This window comes from Hemiscyllium ocellatum, chromosome 31 (genome assembly GCF_020745735.1).
Source record: "Hemiscyllium ocellatum isolate sHemOce1 chromosome 31, sHemOce1.pat.X.cur, whole genome shotgun sequence".
NCBI classification, from domain to species: Eukaryota; Metazoa; Chordata; class Chondrichthyes; order Orectolobiformes; family Hemiscylliidae; genus Hemiscyllium; species Hemiscyllium ocellatum.
In genome coordinates, this window is record NC_083431.1 from 32,174,961 (window position 1) to 32,193,105 (window position 18,145).

Sequence of the window (18,145 nt, forward strand, 5' to 3'; positions counted from 1 at the left end):
ATTCTGGAGAGCGGGCAGGAAAGTGGAGGCGAGGCTGAGGTGAGATCAGCCAGGATCACATTGAATGGCAGTGCAGGCTCAAGGGCTGAATTGGCTCCTCCTCCTCGATCTTATAAGGGCAGATTGCCAAAAGCTTGGTCAAATACTTGGCATTTTGGGAACTGAGAGAGGCAGAGATATTTAGGCAGAGAATTCCAGAGTTTAGGATCTAAGCACCTGAAATCATGGATGAATATAGTGAAATGATGGCATCCAAGGGAACACAGGAGCTTTGTGGGGTTGGAGCAAATTACAGAGTTTAGGGAGTATCATGGCAGGGTTTGTAAACAGGGATGAAAATATTAAAATTGAGAAATTTGCATAATTTAGATTGAACTGGAGTTGTACTTATATGATGATTAGGTTTTGTGGCTTTGATACTGATACAGTTCCATCCTAGCAGCAGGATTATGCATTTTACAGCGGTAACATAACCAATCCAGAACAAGGTAGATAGAATAGAAATTGCTCAAGAAACTTGGCAGATCTGAAGAGGGTGCAATAGAGTTAACATTTTGAAATGTTAGGGGGAGGTATTGTACTATATTTATCAAAAATATAAAGAAAGACAAATATTTGGTCATTAGGTTAGGCACCACTTCAGTTTCAAGTGTCTGCTTGAACAAATAGAATATTCTGAACTGTATCACAGCTGATCTGATGAACTGCTTCCCTGCTCACTGAAGGCAATGTTAGATGACTGAGTCAAAAATATACCCAATTGCCTTGTCAGGTGATGATCAGCAGACACTTCACACTGTTCATTGTTTTTTATAAAATTCTATTTAAAGTAATTGCAATGCTTGAGAAATCACAATAAGGTTGTACTGGATAAGGTTGTCTTGGAACTATAAAGTACTGGTGTTTGTTCAAGCTGGATAAAACAATTGGGGGTTTTCTATAACTGTATAATGTGATATGCCAGAGGCATAGTTGATCTTTGCCAAAATACCTGGTGTTTTACCTTCGGCTGTTAGTTGCCATTTGACATTGGTACGTTACGCTGAAAAAAATGTCCTATCTGTTTGTTCAGAGCTCATTTCAACCACAGTTCTGCCTCTGAAAGGATAACATCCAAGCTTACTGTACTACATCTATCCCAAATTATACTTGGAATGTAAAACAAACAAATATAAGAGAACACATATAAGGGAACAATTGTACCTCAACAAACACCATGATTTAAAAAAAATCTATTTATATTAATGATGCCAAAACAGTGCAGTTTCAAACATAACCATTTCTGAGAAATTTGGGAATGACAGGGTTAAATTTCACATTTGTGTTTTGCTCCAGATGTTCTCCTCATATCATCATTGATGTACTAAAGTACTGCACAATAACACATATGGAGTGTGCAGTACACAACAGAGTAAGATGTTGATCGGGAGAGGGAAACAAGTGAGTCTCACAATGTTATATTGTTGTCTCTTGCAACTGCTGGCTGAACAAGCTCGATGACAAATTCTTACGAAACTCGATGTGAAAGGGCTGGCTCAGTCAGTCTCCCGGTAATTATTTTCAGAATCTGTGTTCTGTTATTTTGATGTGGCACTAGGGCGCAGTCCCGAATGTGAACTCGGACGGACTGCAGTTTCCTGTCAGAATAATGTTTAGCCAGGTGTTAATGCATGTCTGGAGGGGAAGCGTTGGATTTCATTATCCATTCCACAGAGGGATTGGCCTCCTGGGACTGGGCCAGGTCTGAAGCCTCTTGGCTTACTGACATGTGCCATTTGTGATGAATGCAGCTGAAGTCCATTTGAGAAATTCTCTTGTCATGCAGCCAATCTGTCAGAGCCACGCAGAGCGAAGCTTTGAGGAAGCAGGGCTCAGTAGCAAGCTCGGAGTGTTTTAGGGGCAGAGTATTACAGAAAAACCTTCTCTGCATGCCTCTTGGAAAGCATCTATCATACAGGAAACCTGCTGCTACTCGGCTCTTTGGAACAGACATCAGTTTCTTTTATTTTGAAGTATTTTTGGTTGTTCCTGTGAGGAGCAGGAGGTGAGGCAATGATTAAATCGAGCTGGTTCTATGTCAAGTTCAAGTACGCAGAGAAGGTAAGTCAATATGTTTTCCTCTTTATTATGTCCCAAGGTGAGGCAGTTCCTCCCTGCAGACCAGCCCTTATGGTAGACAGTATCCGTGTGTCGGCTGAGGAGGAGAATAAGCACTGCTTCAGTAGACTTGTGGCATTTTTCTTTCTCAATTCCTTCGATACAATGGATGCTGTGTTATGAGTAATTTGTGCTGACAGACACCTGCCTGAAGTTAACTGGAAATAAAAGTGGTCATTTTGTTTTAAGCTGTGGGCTCTGGTTGTCTGAATTTTGCGATTCTTCATGGATGTTAATACGGTTCTCAACTATTGAAGCTGCCGTTGTCACACCACCAAGAACCAGAACTTGCAGCCCATGTAGTGAAATTGTATCTGAACTTCTCTTCAGTGAGTAGGAACTCGACACTTGTGTTTACAACAGGGCAGAATGAAATAAGCAGCAATGAGAAATGGAAGAATTGTTGCAGAGTTCTTGAGAAATATGAAGTCACAAGTGTATTAAAGGAATCAATGCTGACTATGACATCTTAATATACACAGTGGTATGGTTTAATGTAATACTACTTTAGTGTGTACTGCTTTGACAATATACACAAGGAATAAGCTTCCTAATTTTTTATAAGTTACACAGTATTTCTGTATAATGTCCAAGAATTTTTTTTAAAATATTCACCATTGACTCATTCTGTTGAACAAACAAAAACAGGCTGACCTCTCCCCACAATCTGGAATTCAATAAATCCATAATAACAGTTGTTTATATTTTTGTTTTCTAACATGAATTTCTTGTAATGTGTCTGTTCATGAATAAAGATGAGAAGCTTATCATTGTGTTTGATGGAACTCTGCATCATACAACCAACACCGGTATTAGGGATGCCTTCCATCAGCTATCCCACTTATCTCCTTGAGTAGAAATCATTCTGCTTTGTATGAATTGAGTTTGAATTAATGTCATCTTGAAATATTTCAGAAGTCAACCACAGTCGTCAGGCATTTTCTGTTAACTTTACTGGTGGGTTTCCAGGCAGATCAGGAATCACACTGAAGTCCATATTTGCCAAGGTTCTGCTGTGGCACATTTCAGTATTGAGCTATTAGCAAAATAAGTTATTACTTGTGGTCAGTGACCCATTCTTCACTATCCCTTTGTGCGTGCTGCATATTTGGGTCTGATTTTTAACTCTGCATTTGAATGAGTTAAAATCTTGTCCTTTGTGCTTGCTTCAATTCTGTCTTTGTTCTTCTTTTGGCCTCATTTCCTATTTATTCACTCTTATGTCAGTTCTATGTTTGCTAGCTGCTCCCCACTTTTTTCTTTAGACAAGCTCTTCATTAACTTCACAACAAAGACCAGAGTGGAGTTATGCCTCTCAAATCCCTCAAAACCTTTCCTATCCATGTATTTGTCTATATGTATTTCAAAAAATATAATTGTACCTGCCTCTATTACTTCCTCTGGCAGTTCGTTCCATATATACACCATCCTCTGTGTGAAAAAAATCGCCCGTCAGCTTCCTTTTAAGTCTTTCCCCTCTCAACGTGAACACATGCCTTCCAGTTTAATAATATCCTTCCTATACCAGGGCAACCAGAATTGTATGCAGGACTCCAAATGTGGCCCTACTGATAGCTGGTACAGCTGTAATTGATTTCCAACTCCTGTACTCAGTACTTTGACCAATGAAGGCAAGGGTGCCATATGTTGCCTTCACCACCCTGTCTACCTGTGACACTACTTTCAAGGAACATGTAACTGCACCCCTAAGTCTCTCTGCTCAGCAGCACTTCCCAGCACTATACCATTAATTGTGTAAGTCCTGCTTTGGATCTGTTCCGTTACTCTATTTTTATTTTACTTAATATTTCTTTTGAAGTTTTGAGAAATTGCCCTTCTCTACTTATTTCCCTACAATGTCCTGAACCCACCATGGCTCTAACCTTTACACAATTATGTCTCCCTACCCCTTCCTTTGCCTCATCATTGGTGGCCTTGCAAAAGTTCAATATGGATATAGGTTTGCTCGCTGAGCTTGAAGGTTCAGTTTCAGACGCTTGGTCACCATACTAGGTAACATCATCAGTGAGCCTCTGCATGAAGCACTGGTAGTATGGCCGACTTTTTATTTGTGTGTTTAGGTTTCCTTGTGTTGGTGACATCGTTTCCTGTGGTGATGTCATTTCCTGTTCTTCTCATGGGGTGGTAAATGGGATCCAAATCAATATGTTTGTTGATAGAGTTATAGTTGGAATGCCATGCTTCTAGGAATTCTCGTGTGTGTTTCTGTTTGGCTTGTCCTAGGACATGCGTGAGAATTCCTAGAGGTGTGGCATTCCCACCAGAACTCTATCAACAAACACATTGATTTGGATCCCATTTATCATCCCTGAGAAGAACAACAGGAAATGACATCACCACAGTAACTGGCATCACCAATTCAAGGAGACCTAAACACACTGGGCCATGCCACCAGTGCTTCATCTGAAGGCTCATAGATGATGTTACCGAGTATGGTGATGAAACGTCTGAAACTAACCTTTCCAACTCATCAAGCAAACCTACATCCAGAACCTCAACCTGACCTTCAAATCTTCTCAAAACTCTCTAAAAGTTCTATATATTTGATGAATTCTCCAAATTGGGAGCCATGGATACAAAATTGGTTTCAAGGTCAGAGATAAAGGGGTGGTGGTGGAAGGTCTTTTCTGGACTGGAGGCCTGTGACCAGTGGTGTGCTGCAAGGATTGGTGCTGGGTCCACTGCTTTTTGTCATTTATATAAATGATTTGAATGTGCATACAGGAGGTGTGATTAGTAAATTTGCAGGTAATACCAAAATTGTTGGTTAAGTAGACAGGGAAGAATGTTATGTCGGAGTACGGGACCTTGGTCAGATAGGCCAATGGGCCAAGTAGTGGCAGCAGGAGTTAATTTAAATAATTGTGAGGTGTTGCATTTTGATAAGTCAAATCAGGGCAGGACTTTTATAGCTAGGGCCTGGGGAGTGTTGCTGAACAAAGGGACCGATGGGTGCAGGTGTGTAGTTTCTTGAAAGTGGCATTGCAGGTAGACAGGTGGTGAAAAATGCATTTGACATACTTGCCTTCATTAGTCAATGCATTGAGTGTAAGAGTTCAGATGTCATGTTGCAGCTGTACAGAATATTTGTGAGGCTGCTATTGGAATACTGCATGCAATTCTGGTCTCCCTGCAATAGGAAAGATGATGTTAAACTTGGAAGAGTTCAAAAAAGATTTACAAGGATGTTGCTGTGGTCGGAGGGTTAGACTTATAGGGAGAGGCTGAATAGGCTTGGGCTGTTTTTCCTGGTGTGTCAGAGGCTGAGAGGTGACCTTATGGAGGAATATAACATCACGAGGGGCACGGATAGGATGAATAGCCAAGGTCTTTTCCCCAAGGTAGAGGAGTCCAAAACGAGAGGGCATAGGTGTAAAATGAGAGGGGACAGATTTAAAAGGGACCTGGGGCGGGGGCAGAAGGTGATGCATATATGAAATGAGCCGCAGTGGAGGCTGGTACAATTACAATATTCAAAAGACATCTGGATGGCTATATGGATAGAGGGAAATAGGCCAAATGCTGGCAAATGGGACTCAATCAGTTTAGGATATCTGGTCAGTATGGACGAGTTGGACTAAAAGGTCTGTTTCTGTGCTGCATAACTTTGTAACTCTATGACCCTATGCTCTGCCTCTTTATCTCTTCCTCTTTAAAGATCTTCCCTTAAAACCCACTTCTTTAACCGTAGCATTGGTCAGTCCTCCTCACATCCCCTTTCTTTCCTTACAATCCATTTATTCTCACACATCACTACAATGCACCATGTTGACCATTGACATATACAATATAGTATGTTTAATGTCTGGAATAAGCAGCATTGCACAAGTTCAGATTATTTTAGCTAGTGTGGTAAAATTTTATTTTGTGTAATTTTTTTTGAAAATCTGCATGAAATGTAACCATTTACATTCAAGTGATTCACTTAAGGAAAGAATTCACTTCTTCAAAGGAGAATGGAGTAAATTCTTTGATTTAAACAGTTGCAGGACACTGTCCATCATTCATCATAGCAAAAGGTTCTCTGTGGAATGCCATTTTGTCCGCTCTGAGGAAAATGTCAACATTTGCCTCAGTGAGATTATTATTGAGTTGACATACTTTCGTCTTTTATTGTCATGAAACCAGTGTTACCTACCTTCTGTGGAACTGTATATTAACTTCAGAGGAACACCGTGTGAAGAAAGGAAGTGTGCTGCACTTGGAAACATTCTTAATCAAATCTGAAAGGGAAGTTTCAGCACTATGATTTTAGCAAAGCCTGTGCATCATTTACAAAGCTCAAGCCAGGAGTATTATAGAATGCTCCCTACTTGCTAATAAAAGTGCTGTTGTAACAACACTGACATTCAGTTCACACTGCTTCTACTATCTACAAGGTGCACTGCAAAATTCACCAGTGCCCCTCAGACAGCATTTTCAAAACTAGGATGTCCTTCACCTGGAAGGACAAGGACAGCAGATGTGTGGAAACCTCCTGATCTGCAAGTTCCCTTCCAAGCCACTCACCATTTGACTGGGAAATACATCACCTTCAATCCTCTTTTGATCAAGTCATTGGATCAAAATCCTGGAACTCCCTTGCCAATGGCGTCGTTGATCTACCTACAGCAAATGAACTGCAGTGGTTCAAGAAAACATCTCTGCCAATTTCTCTAAGCTAACTCGGAATGGACAATAAATATTGGTCCAGCCAATGACGCATGAATGAATATAGAAAGCACACAATCTTCAAGGATTTTGGGTTGTTTGTGAGATAGAATCCTTACAGTATGGAAACAGGCCATTTAGCCCAGCAAGTCCACACTGACCCTCCAAAGAGTAACCCACCCAGAGCCATTCCCTTACCCTATGACTCTACATTTACCCCTGACAAATGCACCTAATGTACCCATCCCTGAACAACATGGGCAATTTAGCATGGCCAATTCACCTAACCTGCACATCTTTGGATTGTAGGAGGAAACCGGAGTACCTGGAGGAAACTCTCTCAGACATGGGAGAATGTGCAAACTCCACACAAACAGTCGCCTGAGGCTGGAATCAAACCAGGTGCCTGTAAGGCAGCAGCGCTAACCACAGCAACTGTGCCGATCTTGGAAATATTTTAGCACCTGTGAAATATTTTAGCTTCTGTGGAAAAGCAATAAATGAAGTAAAGCTTGACTGCTGCATATTGCTCCCTAGCTTGCTTTAAACCAGCTTATACTAAGCTGCAGCAAAGCCTCTCATATTAACTAATTTTTCTCCTTTCTAAGTACTGACATGCACCAACCCACTCCAGGACCTTAACCCATCCCTTAAGGATCTGTATTGCCCTTTGCAAATGTTCCTCAGATTTGTTTTTGTGGCTTACAAACCAAGAGACTCCTATTTGAATACCAGCCTGAGCTAGCATTTGAGCATTGCTCGCAGGCTTTACGAAATAAATTTAGCAAAGTTATTAGATACACTGGGCACAGCATCCTTCTTCATGGTCCACAAAGTCTTCAATTATTGCTGCTGAAATAACTGTTTAGCTGCTTTATTGGATGATTGGTGCAATTGATATCACACACCTTGTTTAATAAAACATTGAATCAAAAGTGGTAAAGCAAGCTGGTGTATTCAGGCATCAACAGTAGCTCCCTGTCAAGGGATTAAGCAGAATACAAATGTTGCATGTTGTTTTGGAGTATGACCTAGTTAGTTATATAGGACCATGCTTAGTGGGGGTATGAGAGTTGCCTGCATTAGACAGGGAACATGGGGCAATGTGGCATTCAGCATGAATCCAGCCCATTATGTCTCTAGACTATGCATTGGGCCTGAATGTTGCAGCGTTTGGTTCGGGTTTTTGTAGCACAGTGGTAGTGTCCGTACCTCTGGGCTGGAATAATGTGTCTGAACAGGTTGATTTAAAAATTTCAAGAGAACTTGGTTCGCTTTGTCATCTTCTGAATGTGGGAGGAGTGAAATTTGGAGAATTGTTTTTAAAATTCCATACCAAATTTGGGAAAAAGGTATAGCAACTATGTGCTGCCACATTCCACTTGGTGAAATCACTGTACTTTACCAGGAACGTTGCTGCATTTTTGATCTAATAGAAGCCTGAAGGAACTGTAGAATATACTCAGCAGACTATTTGCTGCAATGCACTGTTGAAGTAGGCTTTGTTTACTGAGAAAATAGATTGTGTTCACTGTGGCATAGATTTCCTAATTGAGTTCTACAGTAAGATTCTACAGTAAGATTGTGGCTGGCATGGTGGCACAGTGGTTAGCACTGCTGCCTCAGTGTCAGCAGACCCGGGTTCAATTCCCACCTCAAGCGATTGACTGTGTGGAGTTTGCACGTTCTCCCCGTGTCTGCGGTGGGTTTCCTCCGGGTGCTCCGGTTTCCTCCCACAGTCCAAAGATGTGCGGGTCAGGTGAATTGGCCATGCTAAATTGCCTGTAGTGTTAGGTAAGGGGTAAGTGTAGGGGTATGGGTGGGTTGCGCTTCAGCGGGTCGTTGTGGACTTGTTGGGCTGAAGGGCCTGTTTCCACATTGTAAGTAATCTAATCTAATCACCCCTACTTATAAGACGATAAAATATAGGAACAGAAATTCGGCTGTTTTGGCCCATTGAGTCTGCCCTGCCATTCAATCGTGACTGATAAGTTTCTCAACCTCATTATCCCGCTTTCTCATTGTAATTTTTCATCCCCTTGATATTCAAGACCTGTCTTTCTCTGTCATAAATATACAAAATGACCTGGCCTCCACAGCCTTTTGTGGTAGTGAATTCCATAGATTCACCACTCTCTGGCTAAAGAAGTTTCTCCTTGTTGCCATTCTAACAGGTCTTCCCTTTACTCTACTCTAAGGCTGTACTCTTAGTTCCTCATCTCTCTGCTGAAGGAAACAGCTTCCCAATTTCCACTCTGCCCTAGCCTTTCAGTATTCTGAAAGTACTTCTGGTTATTGGCTTACTCAGTGCAACTCATTGAATGACAGTGATATCAATGGATCCTTTGCCTAAACTAATATAGCTCCAACACTGTCACATGTTGACCTTACATCTTTGACATTTTTTTATGATTGACCATGATTGTTGTTTGAGCCAGAGGAAAGAAAATATATATTTATCAAAATTATGACAGGTTGGAGATGGGAAATTGGCTCAAAGTGAAGTAGTTGTTAATAAACTAGTATACAACTTTGCTAACTTTGTGTACTGCGAAGCTGTTCCTTAACAATGGGCTTGTGCACATATCAGATAGTTGGAGAATGTACAAACTAGCTTGCATATCTGATGAAGTTAATTTCCCAAGATATTTCATCTTTCCAGTTCCATTTAAAAGCCTCCTCACTTTGTTAACCTTGCTTAAATGCTATGCAACACTTTTGGAGATGCAGTAGGATGTTTACGTGACTGGGCTCATTACCTTAAAAGTAAAAATGTGCACACTGACAAAGGAGAAAGCAGATAAGTGGGTCTCAGTAACTTGTTTGAGGGGCAGTACAGAATGGGTGAATGGTATGTAACAATCCTTTTATCCCAAGGCTCAAAAAGGAAATCAATTTCTCACAACTGGTAAACCCTCCGTCATTCCCTCTGGGAGTATGTGTTCCATATAAATTGATGCTATCAGACAGATGTATGGATTTACCAATGACCCATCAAAAAATTGCATGTCAAGATTTCACATTGTCGGACTTTTACTGTAACAACAAATTAAAATCAATACTGTTTAAACGTCACTTAATAGTCCAGCAATGCACTGAACTACAGAAGAGGTACTCCCAATTTACTTCCCAATACAGCTGACAACTGGAGACTGGATGTACAAGCCAAGATACACATGGGGAGCATGCAGAGATCCCACTGCACTGACTTCATGTGAATTGCTCAGGATATTTGAACTATAATCCTCGTCTCTTCAAATACGGAATCTGTCCTCTCTAGCACTTTTTAGCAGATTGGAAGAGCAGCAGTTTACATTTCAAACCAGATATCTGAATGGATGGTTTCTGTTCCTCAGCATTTCTAGCCTTGCCTTTGCTATTGTATGGCTTGTTATTTCCGTACATAATGCATTTTAGATGAGTGGGCATGGAGATGGCAAGAGGGTCATGGAAAGGCCACATGGGCATAATTAATACTTGTACTCACTTTCATTAAGCTGAGACCTCAGTCCCTAACCCATGTCAACCAATATCCAGGGGGTTGACTCTTGGCAGATGTATTATGAGGACATGTTTCTCTCTAACGTGCTCAGTTTTTACCTTAATGGAAAGAACGCTGTCCAGAAAAATAAATGTTTTACGAAGTCTTGCATGTGTATTGATGCATGATCGCTGGATGGAAATAACATTGAGGTCATTTCTCATGGTTTCAGCAATCAAATAGCTCCTTTAATATTCATTTTCCCATTTATACATGAGTGATGGATACTTGCCAGAGCTGGACAAAGGCTATTGGCACCTGTGAAAGAAGTTCTGACATGAGTAATAGTACTGACCCCTCAAAGATGATCAGCTAAATAGATGATGAAAACTTTGTACCAAATATATCTATCTGAATTTAATGAAATATAATTAAAACTTGATCATCAGGTCAACTGATTTACTGTGATATTGTTATAGATTGATTACAAACTGTTGACATTTTGGAATTGCCCTCTGTGGTTGTAGACTGCCTATAATGTCCTAATGCAGCTGATATCCTGGAGTTGGCAATACTGCACATCTCAATAACATAACGCCATTGTTGAAATTACATGTGAATTACTACTTGCAGTCAAGTTACAGGAACCAATGCAATTGAAACCAATATTGGACTAATAGTGCCAATTCAGTCATGTCAGGAGCATAAGTATGTGACATTCGATGTACTAATTCATCGTTGGTATTTTAAACTTTTTTCTATAGAAGATGACTGCGAATACTTAAAAGCTTCTGGACAGTGTTAACTAATGAAGCTATCGAAGTGGAGGAAACATACAGCAATGATGATAGCTTGTGCGTAATTTAAAATAAGATATCAAAAACATAAAATGCAGGTTTTATAATTCTCTGTTCTCGCTGTACAGTGTATAACCTGGCTCCAAAATACATGAACATATTTATAGTATGAAACTGAGGATTCACAATGCCTGTTGAAAGCTTTGAAACAATCTTGCATTTATATAGTATTTCCCATGACTTTATAATGCTCAAAACACATTATCGCAACTCTAGTACTATGTAATTGTGGTCACTACTCTAATGCATGAAACCAGCCTACACACAAGAGTAATTTGGCATTTGTGAAACTACTGTAACAATAAAATGTATAAAGTTCTGCTAAAGGAAGCTAATCAACTCATCATGTTTGTATTGGCTGATAAGGATCTAGAAAGGTCGATTCAACTTTCCAGCTCTTGGTCCTGCAATCAGATACATCAAAGTTATGACACCTTAAGTGCATATTTTAGTCTGCGTTAACAAATTCACAGGCCATCAATCTCAATGGCAGTAGCTATTTTATATGTGGCTTACAACATATTACTCACTCCTATAAAATAATTTCAACTCTATGAAACGTCCGAAGGAATGTTGCAGTTCCAACTGTAACAATATGGGGAGATAACCCTTTGTGTCTGGTTTTCAAGTGCCTTAAACTTTTGATCCACAACTGACCCAATTGATTAGAAAGCTTACATTCAACAGTTTAGATTTTGAGCCAGGTATGTTGATTGTTTTTCTGTAATGTTTTATGCAAACTTGACTGCTGGAAGCTTTGTGTTTTGTGTTCGGAAGTCTCATGCTGATGTATGAATAAATATTACATGTGGGTCATTTGAGTATGTACAGTCAAGTTGCAGTACTGTATAACATTAACACACAGTTTGTATATTGAAGCTGGTTGGCCAGTTCAAACATGGAAAAATGTTCCATATAAATAAGATGTGTAAATTCATTTAAAAATGCAGGCTTTGCATTCTTATGGTGGAGGAACAATGAGATCCCTGTATATTGTTGGGAAAAAAAGTTGAACATTGTTTGAATTTCTTATGCATTCACATCTTTAATATAATCCATCCATTATTACTTAGTTAACTGCTTACTTATGCAGCATACTTTTATCTAATATCAGCATTTTATAAAGGAAGGGGAAGTTTTGAAAAAGCATTCTTGTGTTGTACAAGGTAAAGAGAAATGTGATCCCTTAATAATTTGTGCTATTCTGTCTGGTTAGCAGTGTTCCAATCTCCTACTTCCCATCCACTCACAACTCCCTTTATCTCCCCACTGTTTCTGAGAAAGAAAACACAGAAAACTCTGTCATTGGACTTGAAGAAAGTTTTTTTTTGTCTAAGTTGAAGCAAACTTGAGCTAATGTAGTGAATGGAAGCTCTTAAAACAGCATGGAAGAGTGCTTATGTCCTGACATACTGTGCTCTGGATCTTAAGCATACCAGCTAGAGAAGTACTGAAGATAAGCCAGATGTTTTCACTTAGACATGGAGGGGAAAATGAAAGGGCAATCAGTGGTGATACCTTGTCGCAGTCAAACACAGAGATGGCAGATGGCTTCAAGCAGGTCTCCTGTCTGGCCTTGCAGTCTGAGAATGGTGTGTGCCCACAGGGAAATTTCAAATAAGGGAAAGACATAATGAACACAATCATTTCTCCTAATTACATCAAAATTAATTTAAAAGAAAAAAAATCTATCCAAATTATATCACTTTTTTTTAACTGCATTTCAATATTTGGGGTAGATTTTGGCTCTAACCATTTTACAACTCTTGTTTGTACCAGGCTATTGACTCTAAAGATGCAAATCACTGCCCATTCCTGTGACACAAGGTACTACAAACCTTCCAGTGTACTGAGCAGAGGCTGAGACTCTGCCCTCCCCAGTCTAAGCTACCCAGCCTCCTCAATTTTGCTGAGTATAGGCCGGATTTGCTAGAAAGGTATTAATAAGGTGCAGTGTTCATGTGCAATCTCGGGGGTTAAGTGAGGAACTGAATCACAAGTCTTCAGCATTTACTAGGTGAGTTACACTGCTCTGCCATTTACACAAATAACATCTCATTATCAATCACACTTTTATTTTTAAGAAGTTGCTAGATTTATGCATTCATTGCCCATTATGTTCACCCAAGGAAGTTCATTTTGTTACTTCTCACAATTCTTATTCATAATTATTCAACCTCTCTGGCCCAGAAAACAAAAAAAATGAAACTGTAGCCCCTCAGTAATTGCAGGTTGTGATTTTTTTTTCTTGGAAATTTAGTAAACATGAATTTTTAAATTTAGCTTTATCTTTTCCTTTCTTCTATTTTCTCATTCACTTCTGTCTAATGTGTCCCTTTGAGTAGCTGATTTCACTATTAATTCACCCTATTTCCTTCTGCATTGTTCTGTTTCTTTCTCAATGCTTAAAGCCCATTGATTAAATATATATTCTTAATCTTGCTTTTCATTAAAGAACAAAGAAAATTACAGCACAGAAACATGCCCTTCAGCCCTCCTCCAAGTCTGTTCCCATCCAGATCTTATTTCTAAACCTGTCACCTATTTTCCAAGGATCTGTGTCCCTCTACTTCCGGCCCATTCATGTATCTGTCTAAATACATCTTAAGTGATGCTATCGTGCCTGCCTCTACCACCACCTCTGGCAACGCGTTCCAGGCACCCACCGCCCTCTGCATGAAGAATATTCCACTCATACCTCCCTTAAACCTTTCCCCTCTCACTTTGAACTCGTGACCCCTAGTAATTGACATGTCCATTCTGGGGAAAAAGCTTCTTGCACCCTGTCAATATCTCACATGATTTTGTAGACCACACTCGGGTCCTCCTCAATCTCAGTATTTCTAACAAAAATAATCCTAATCTACTTAACCTCTGTTCATAGCTAGTGCCCTCCATACCAGGCAACATCCTGGTGAACCTCCTCTGCACCCTGTCCAAAGCATCCATATCCTTTTGGTAATGTGGCGACCAGAACTGTATGCAGTATTCCAGAAATGGCCGCACCAAAGTCCTGTGCAACTGTAACATAAACTGCCAACTCATGTACTCAATACCCCGTCCGATGAAAGAAAGCATGCTGTATGCCTTCTTGGCCAATCTATCGACCTGCATTGCCACTTTCGGGGTACAAATGACCTGAACACCCAGGTCTCTCTGTATGTCAGTTTTCCCCAAGGCTTTTCCATTTACATATAGTTCGCTCTTGAATTGGAGCTTCCAAAATGCATCATCTCGCATTTGCCCGGATTGAACTCCATCTGCCATTACTACACCCAGCTCTCCAATCTATCTATATTCTGTTGCAATCTCTGACAGTCTCCTTCACTATCTGCTACTCCACCAATTGAAGTCTCGCTGCCATGTTGCAATCTGCTCAAAACTCTGGCAAGTTGCAAGTTTCGCAAAAAATGTACAGTATGAGATACACTGCCAAAGCAAGTTCCAGGACAGTGTACAAACTGGATTGAGTTGCACTTATACAGGCTCAGAAACATTCAGAGCCAATGTACAGTTTTGGTCGTGTGTAAGCATGACCACAACCTTCCCATAACTGGTCATTTTAACACAACGTTCTGGTCGAATGCCCATGTCCTGAAGACGGGTTACACCCGAAACATCGACTTCTCCTCCTGCTGATGCTGCCTGGCTAGCTGTGTTCTTCCAGCCTCTTGCTTGTTGCATGTCTGTCAACATGCTGCAGTGCTCCAGTGATTCACAGCGCAAGCTGGAGGAACAACATCTCATCTTCAGACTAGGCGCTTTACAGCCTTTTGCACTCAATATTGAGTTCAATAACTTCCCATTGTGAACCATTTCTTCCCTTTCTTTCAGCTTGTTACATTTTGTCGTCATGTCCTCTCTTCCCTCCCCCATCCCAGTGGGGACTGTCTGCCCTTTCAAGTCTGGCAGGAGACACACTATTTTTCTACCATTCTCACATTCTGATCACTTAATCAGAACTAGCAACATTTTTTTTCCCATCAGCATCCTACTCGCACTATCCCCATACTCCCCCAAACTATAGTTTAAATGCTGTCCCTTCCACCCTTCACTTCGGTTCTTATCTTCATCTCGACTTGAAATGTTACCTTGCTGTCCCTCTGTGGATGCTCTCTGATCTGCTTTGATCTCCAGCATTTGTTGTTTTCAGTACAGTTTCAGAATAACCTGTAGTTTTGTTTTCTGTAAACTGCAGTTTTCTTTTCTGGAAACATCTATGCATACATTAATATATATGTGAATATATAAAACATTTATTTTCTCAGATTTAGCTGCAGAATCCTACAGTTGACTGTAAATGTGTAGAGCCCCGGTTGAAGCAGGTAAACTGTCTGTCTTGGAGAATTTTTGTGGAAGTGTTTGGAAGGAGCTCCATTGGAATTCTGCCGCGCTGACCACAGGAGATCAGTTTATCCAGCAGCTGATGCTAGATATGCTCCAGCTTGACCTTTCACAATTTGTTTTTTGTGCACTCATCAAGATTCCTGTTGTTAGTGCTGTAGCATAGAATGCATTTTTTTTCCATTTTGTGCACTGGGTTCATTTGCTAAAGCTCCCAAGGCTGCTGTTGAATGGATTAGATTGCTCACCCATTGCTTCCTCTGCAATCGCTCAGTAATGTACCTTTAATCTTAGTCAAACACTCATGTGAGATTTGCATTTCTCACCCAGCCATTCTTAATGAAATTGCCAATTGACAATATAATGGTGTTTCAAATTGTGAACTAATCTTCATTGAGCTCAACAGCGCTATTTAGCAAGCCCTTGTGACCATCAGAAAGAAATCCTCATTCTAGCAGTCAGAAATGGATTTCTGAGTATTAAAGGACAACGATTTAACCTAACCAAGATTTAATGATAGCTTGTAAATTTGATTGAAGCATGCACGATTAGAGCTGCATGAAGTATCGTTAGTCACCAAACCCAAATACTGTACCACGATTATTTACAAGCAAACACAGTGCCTTTTTTTTTAGCTTATCCAAAAGGTATCATGTCCTTTATCCAAGTCTGTTTTATAGCTGCATAATGTCTGCCCTGAAAGCAAATGAATACCAAGTGCTAGAGAAGCTCAGCAGGTCCAGCAGCATCTGTGGAGAGAAAAGACAGAGTTATGTTTTGAGTCCGGTGATGAGTTCTGAGGTTATCCCTGATGTCCTGATCGATAATTGTCCCTCTAACAATATAACAAAAAAAAACACAGATGATCTGATACCAATGCAGTTATAGAGTCATAGTGATGTAAAGCACGGAAACAAACCCTTCTGTCCAACTCATCCATGCCGACCAGATATCCTAAACTAATCTAGTCCCATTTGACAACATTTGGCCCATATTCCTCTCAATGCTTCCTACTCATTCAGTCATCCAGATGCCTTTTAAATGTTGTAATTGTACCAGTCTCTACCATTTCCTCTGGCAGCTCATTTCATCATGCATCAACCTCTGCATGAAAATGTTGCCCCTTAAGTCCCTTTTGAATCATTCCCTCTTACCTTAATCCTGTACCCTTTAGTTTTGGATTTCCCTACCCATGCCCCTAATGATTTGATAAACCTCTATGAGCATCCGACACTCCAGGGAAAAATGCCCCAGCTTATTCAATCTCTCCCTGTAGCTCCAACTCTGCCAACATCCTTGTAAATTTTGCTGTGCATAAGTTGATGCATTTTCTACCTTGCAATGGCAATGCTTCTTCAAAGTATTTCATTGAGTATACAATATTTTGGAATATTCTGAGGTTATGAAAGTAGGTAAATGCATGATGTTCTTTTCCGTGTCCTTGCAGTTTGTTTGCATTTCTACATATTGAAATTATTTCACAAAATTATATTGGGGTTGAGCAGCTTCATTTTGGTGACCTTCTACAGGAATATAAAACTGCTGCTGCCTTTGGATATTACTTTAAAATATCCAGGGCAGAGCATAAGACTTGGCCCTGTCGCCTTGAATCTGCTCATGATTAGTGATGGGCATTTTCAGACTCAATTCAGAGGCACTTGTTATAAAAAATGGAATGCCTTGTGATTTTTTAATGTCCTGACATCTGCCTTGGGGCATCAAGCCCCATTCTGTTTCCTCCAGGAACACTGGCGTGTAGAAACATATTTTCCACAAAGTAATCATTTCACTGTAGCTTGTGTGTTGATTCTAATAGCTAGATAATATAGGAAGAGAAAAAGGTCCTCTCTAAGCTTAGTATTTCGAAGTAGTTTTTAAAGAAAACCAAAATACAACATTTGAATTGTGCTAAAACGAGAGACATTTTGCCAAAGCTTTTCATGTTGCACTCATCAGGGCCAATGCAAGAACACCAAATTTCAAATGATCAAATCAATTTATAATCCAGGATAAGAAGAGTGTTGATTAATTAGCTCCTTAAACCTGGTTAACTGGGGTATTTCCGTAAATAAGGCATCATGGAATTATGGGCTCTTCATGCTCCTGAGTCATTCAAGCAAGCCACACGACTTGAATATGTTCCTTTTGTTTGCAGAGGATGGATCCTTGCACATGAATTTATGTCACTCTCATAAATGAGTCATGGTGGCATTCCTGTATTTGTCCTAATGAGTTTGAGACAAAAAGCTTTGGCGACAATTGTTTTTTTTTTGAGTAATTCTATTTGAACAGCTATAAAATATGAAGACCTAGTATTATTTAGCAGGTTAGCACAGTCCCCTGGAAATGTGTGCGTGAATACTTTGGCTTCTCCTAAAACTGTTTGACACGTAATATCCCTTTATAATTTCGGTCAAAGGCTCCCTAAGAACAGTGAAATACGATGTGGGGGAGGTTCCGATTATGGCCTGTAATCCATTACACAGAGAGATGCAAAAGTATGGTAAGGTTTCATTGTCCCTCTTATTTATTAATTAATGTCGCCACCGATAATTGAGCTCTGAGGAAAAAAAAGTGACCCTGATTTATTTATGTAAATTGCACAGGAGTCAATAATTGTTATTATAATGAGTTA

At 40.0% G+C, this 18,145-nt stretch overlaps 1 protein-coding gene across 9 annotated transcripts in view; it reads left to right on the forward strand.

Annotated features, from left to right (window-relative positions):
- The window catches only part of auts2a (activator of transcription and developmental regulator AUTS2 a), a 1,193,837-nt gene that overhangs the window by 396,190 nt on the left and 779,502 nt on the right, over positions 1-18,145 (forward strand). Inside the window, exon 1 of one of the 9 annotated variants that reach the window (XM_060847972.1) lies at positions 1,937-2,100. The exons of the other annotated variants lie outside the window; for them this stretch is intronic. Coding sequence (XP_060703955.1) covers positions 2,053-2,100 — 48 coding nt within the window. The 5' untranslated portion in view covers positions 1,937-2,052. Of the gene's footprint in view, positions 1-1,936; positions 2,101-18,145 lie in introns of those variants that run through there. 9 annotated transcript variants of the gene reach the window in all.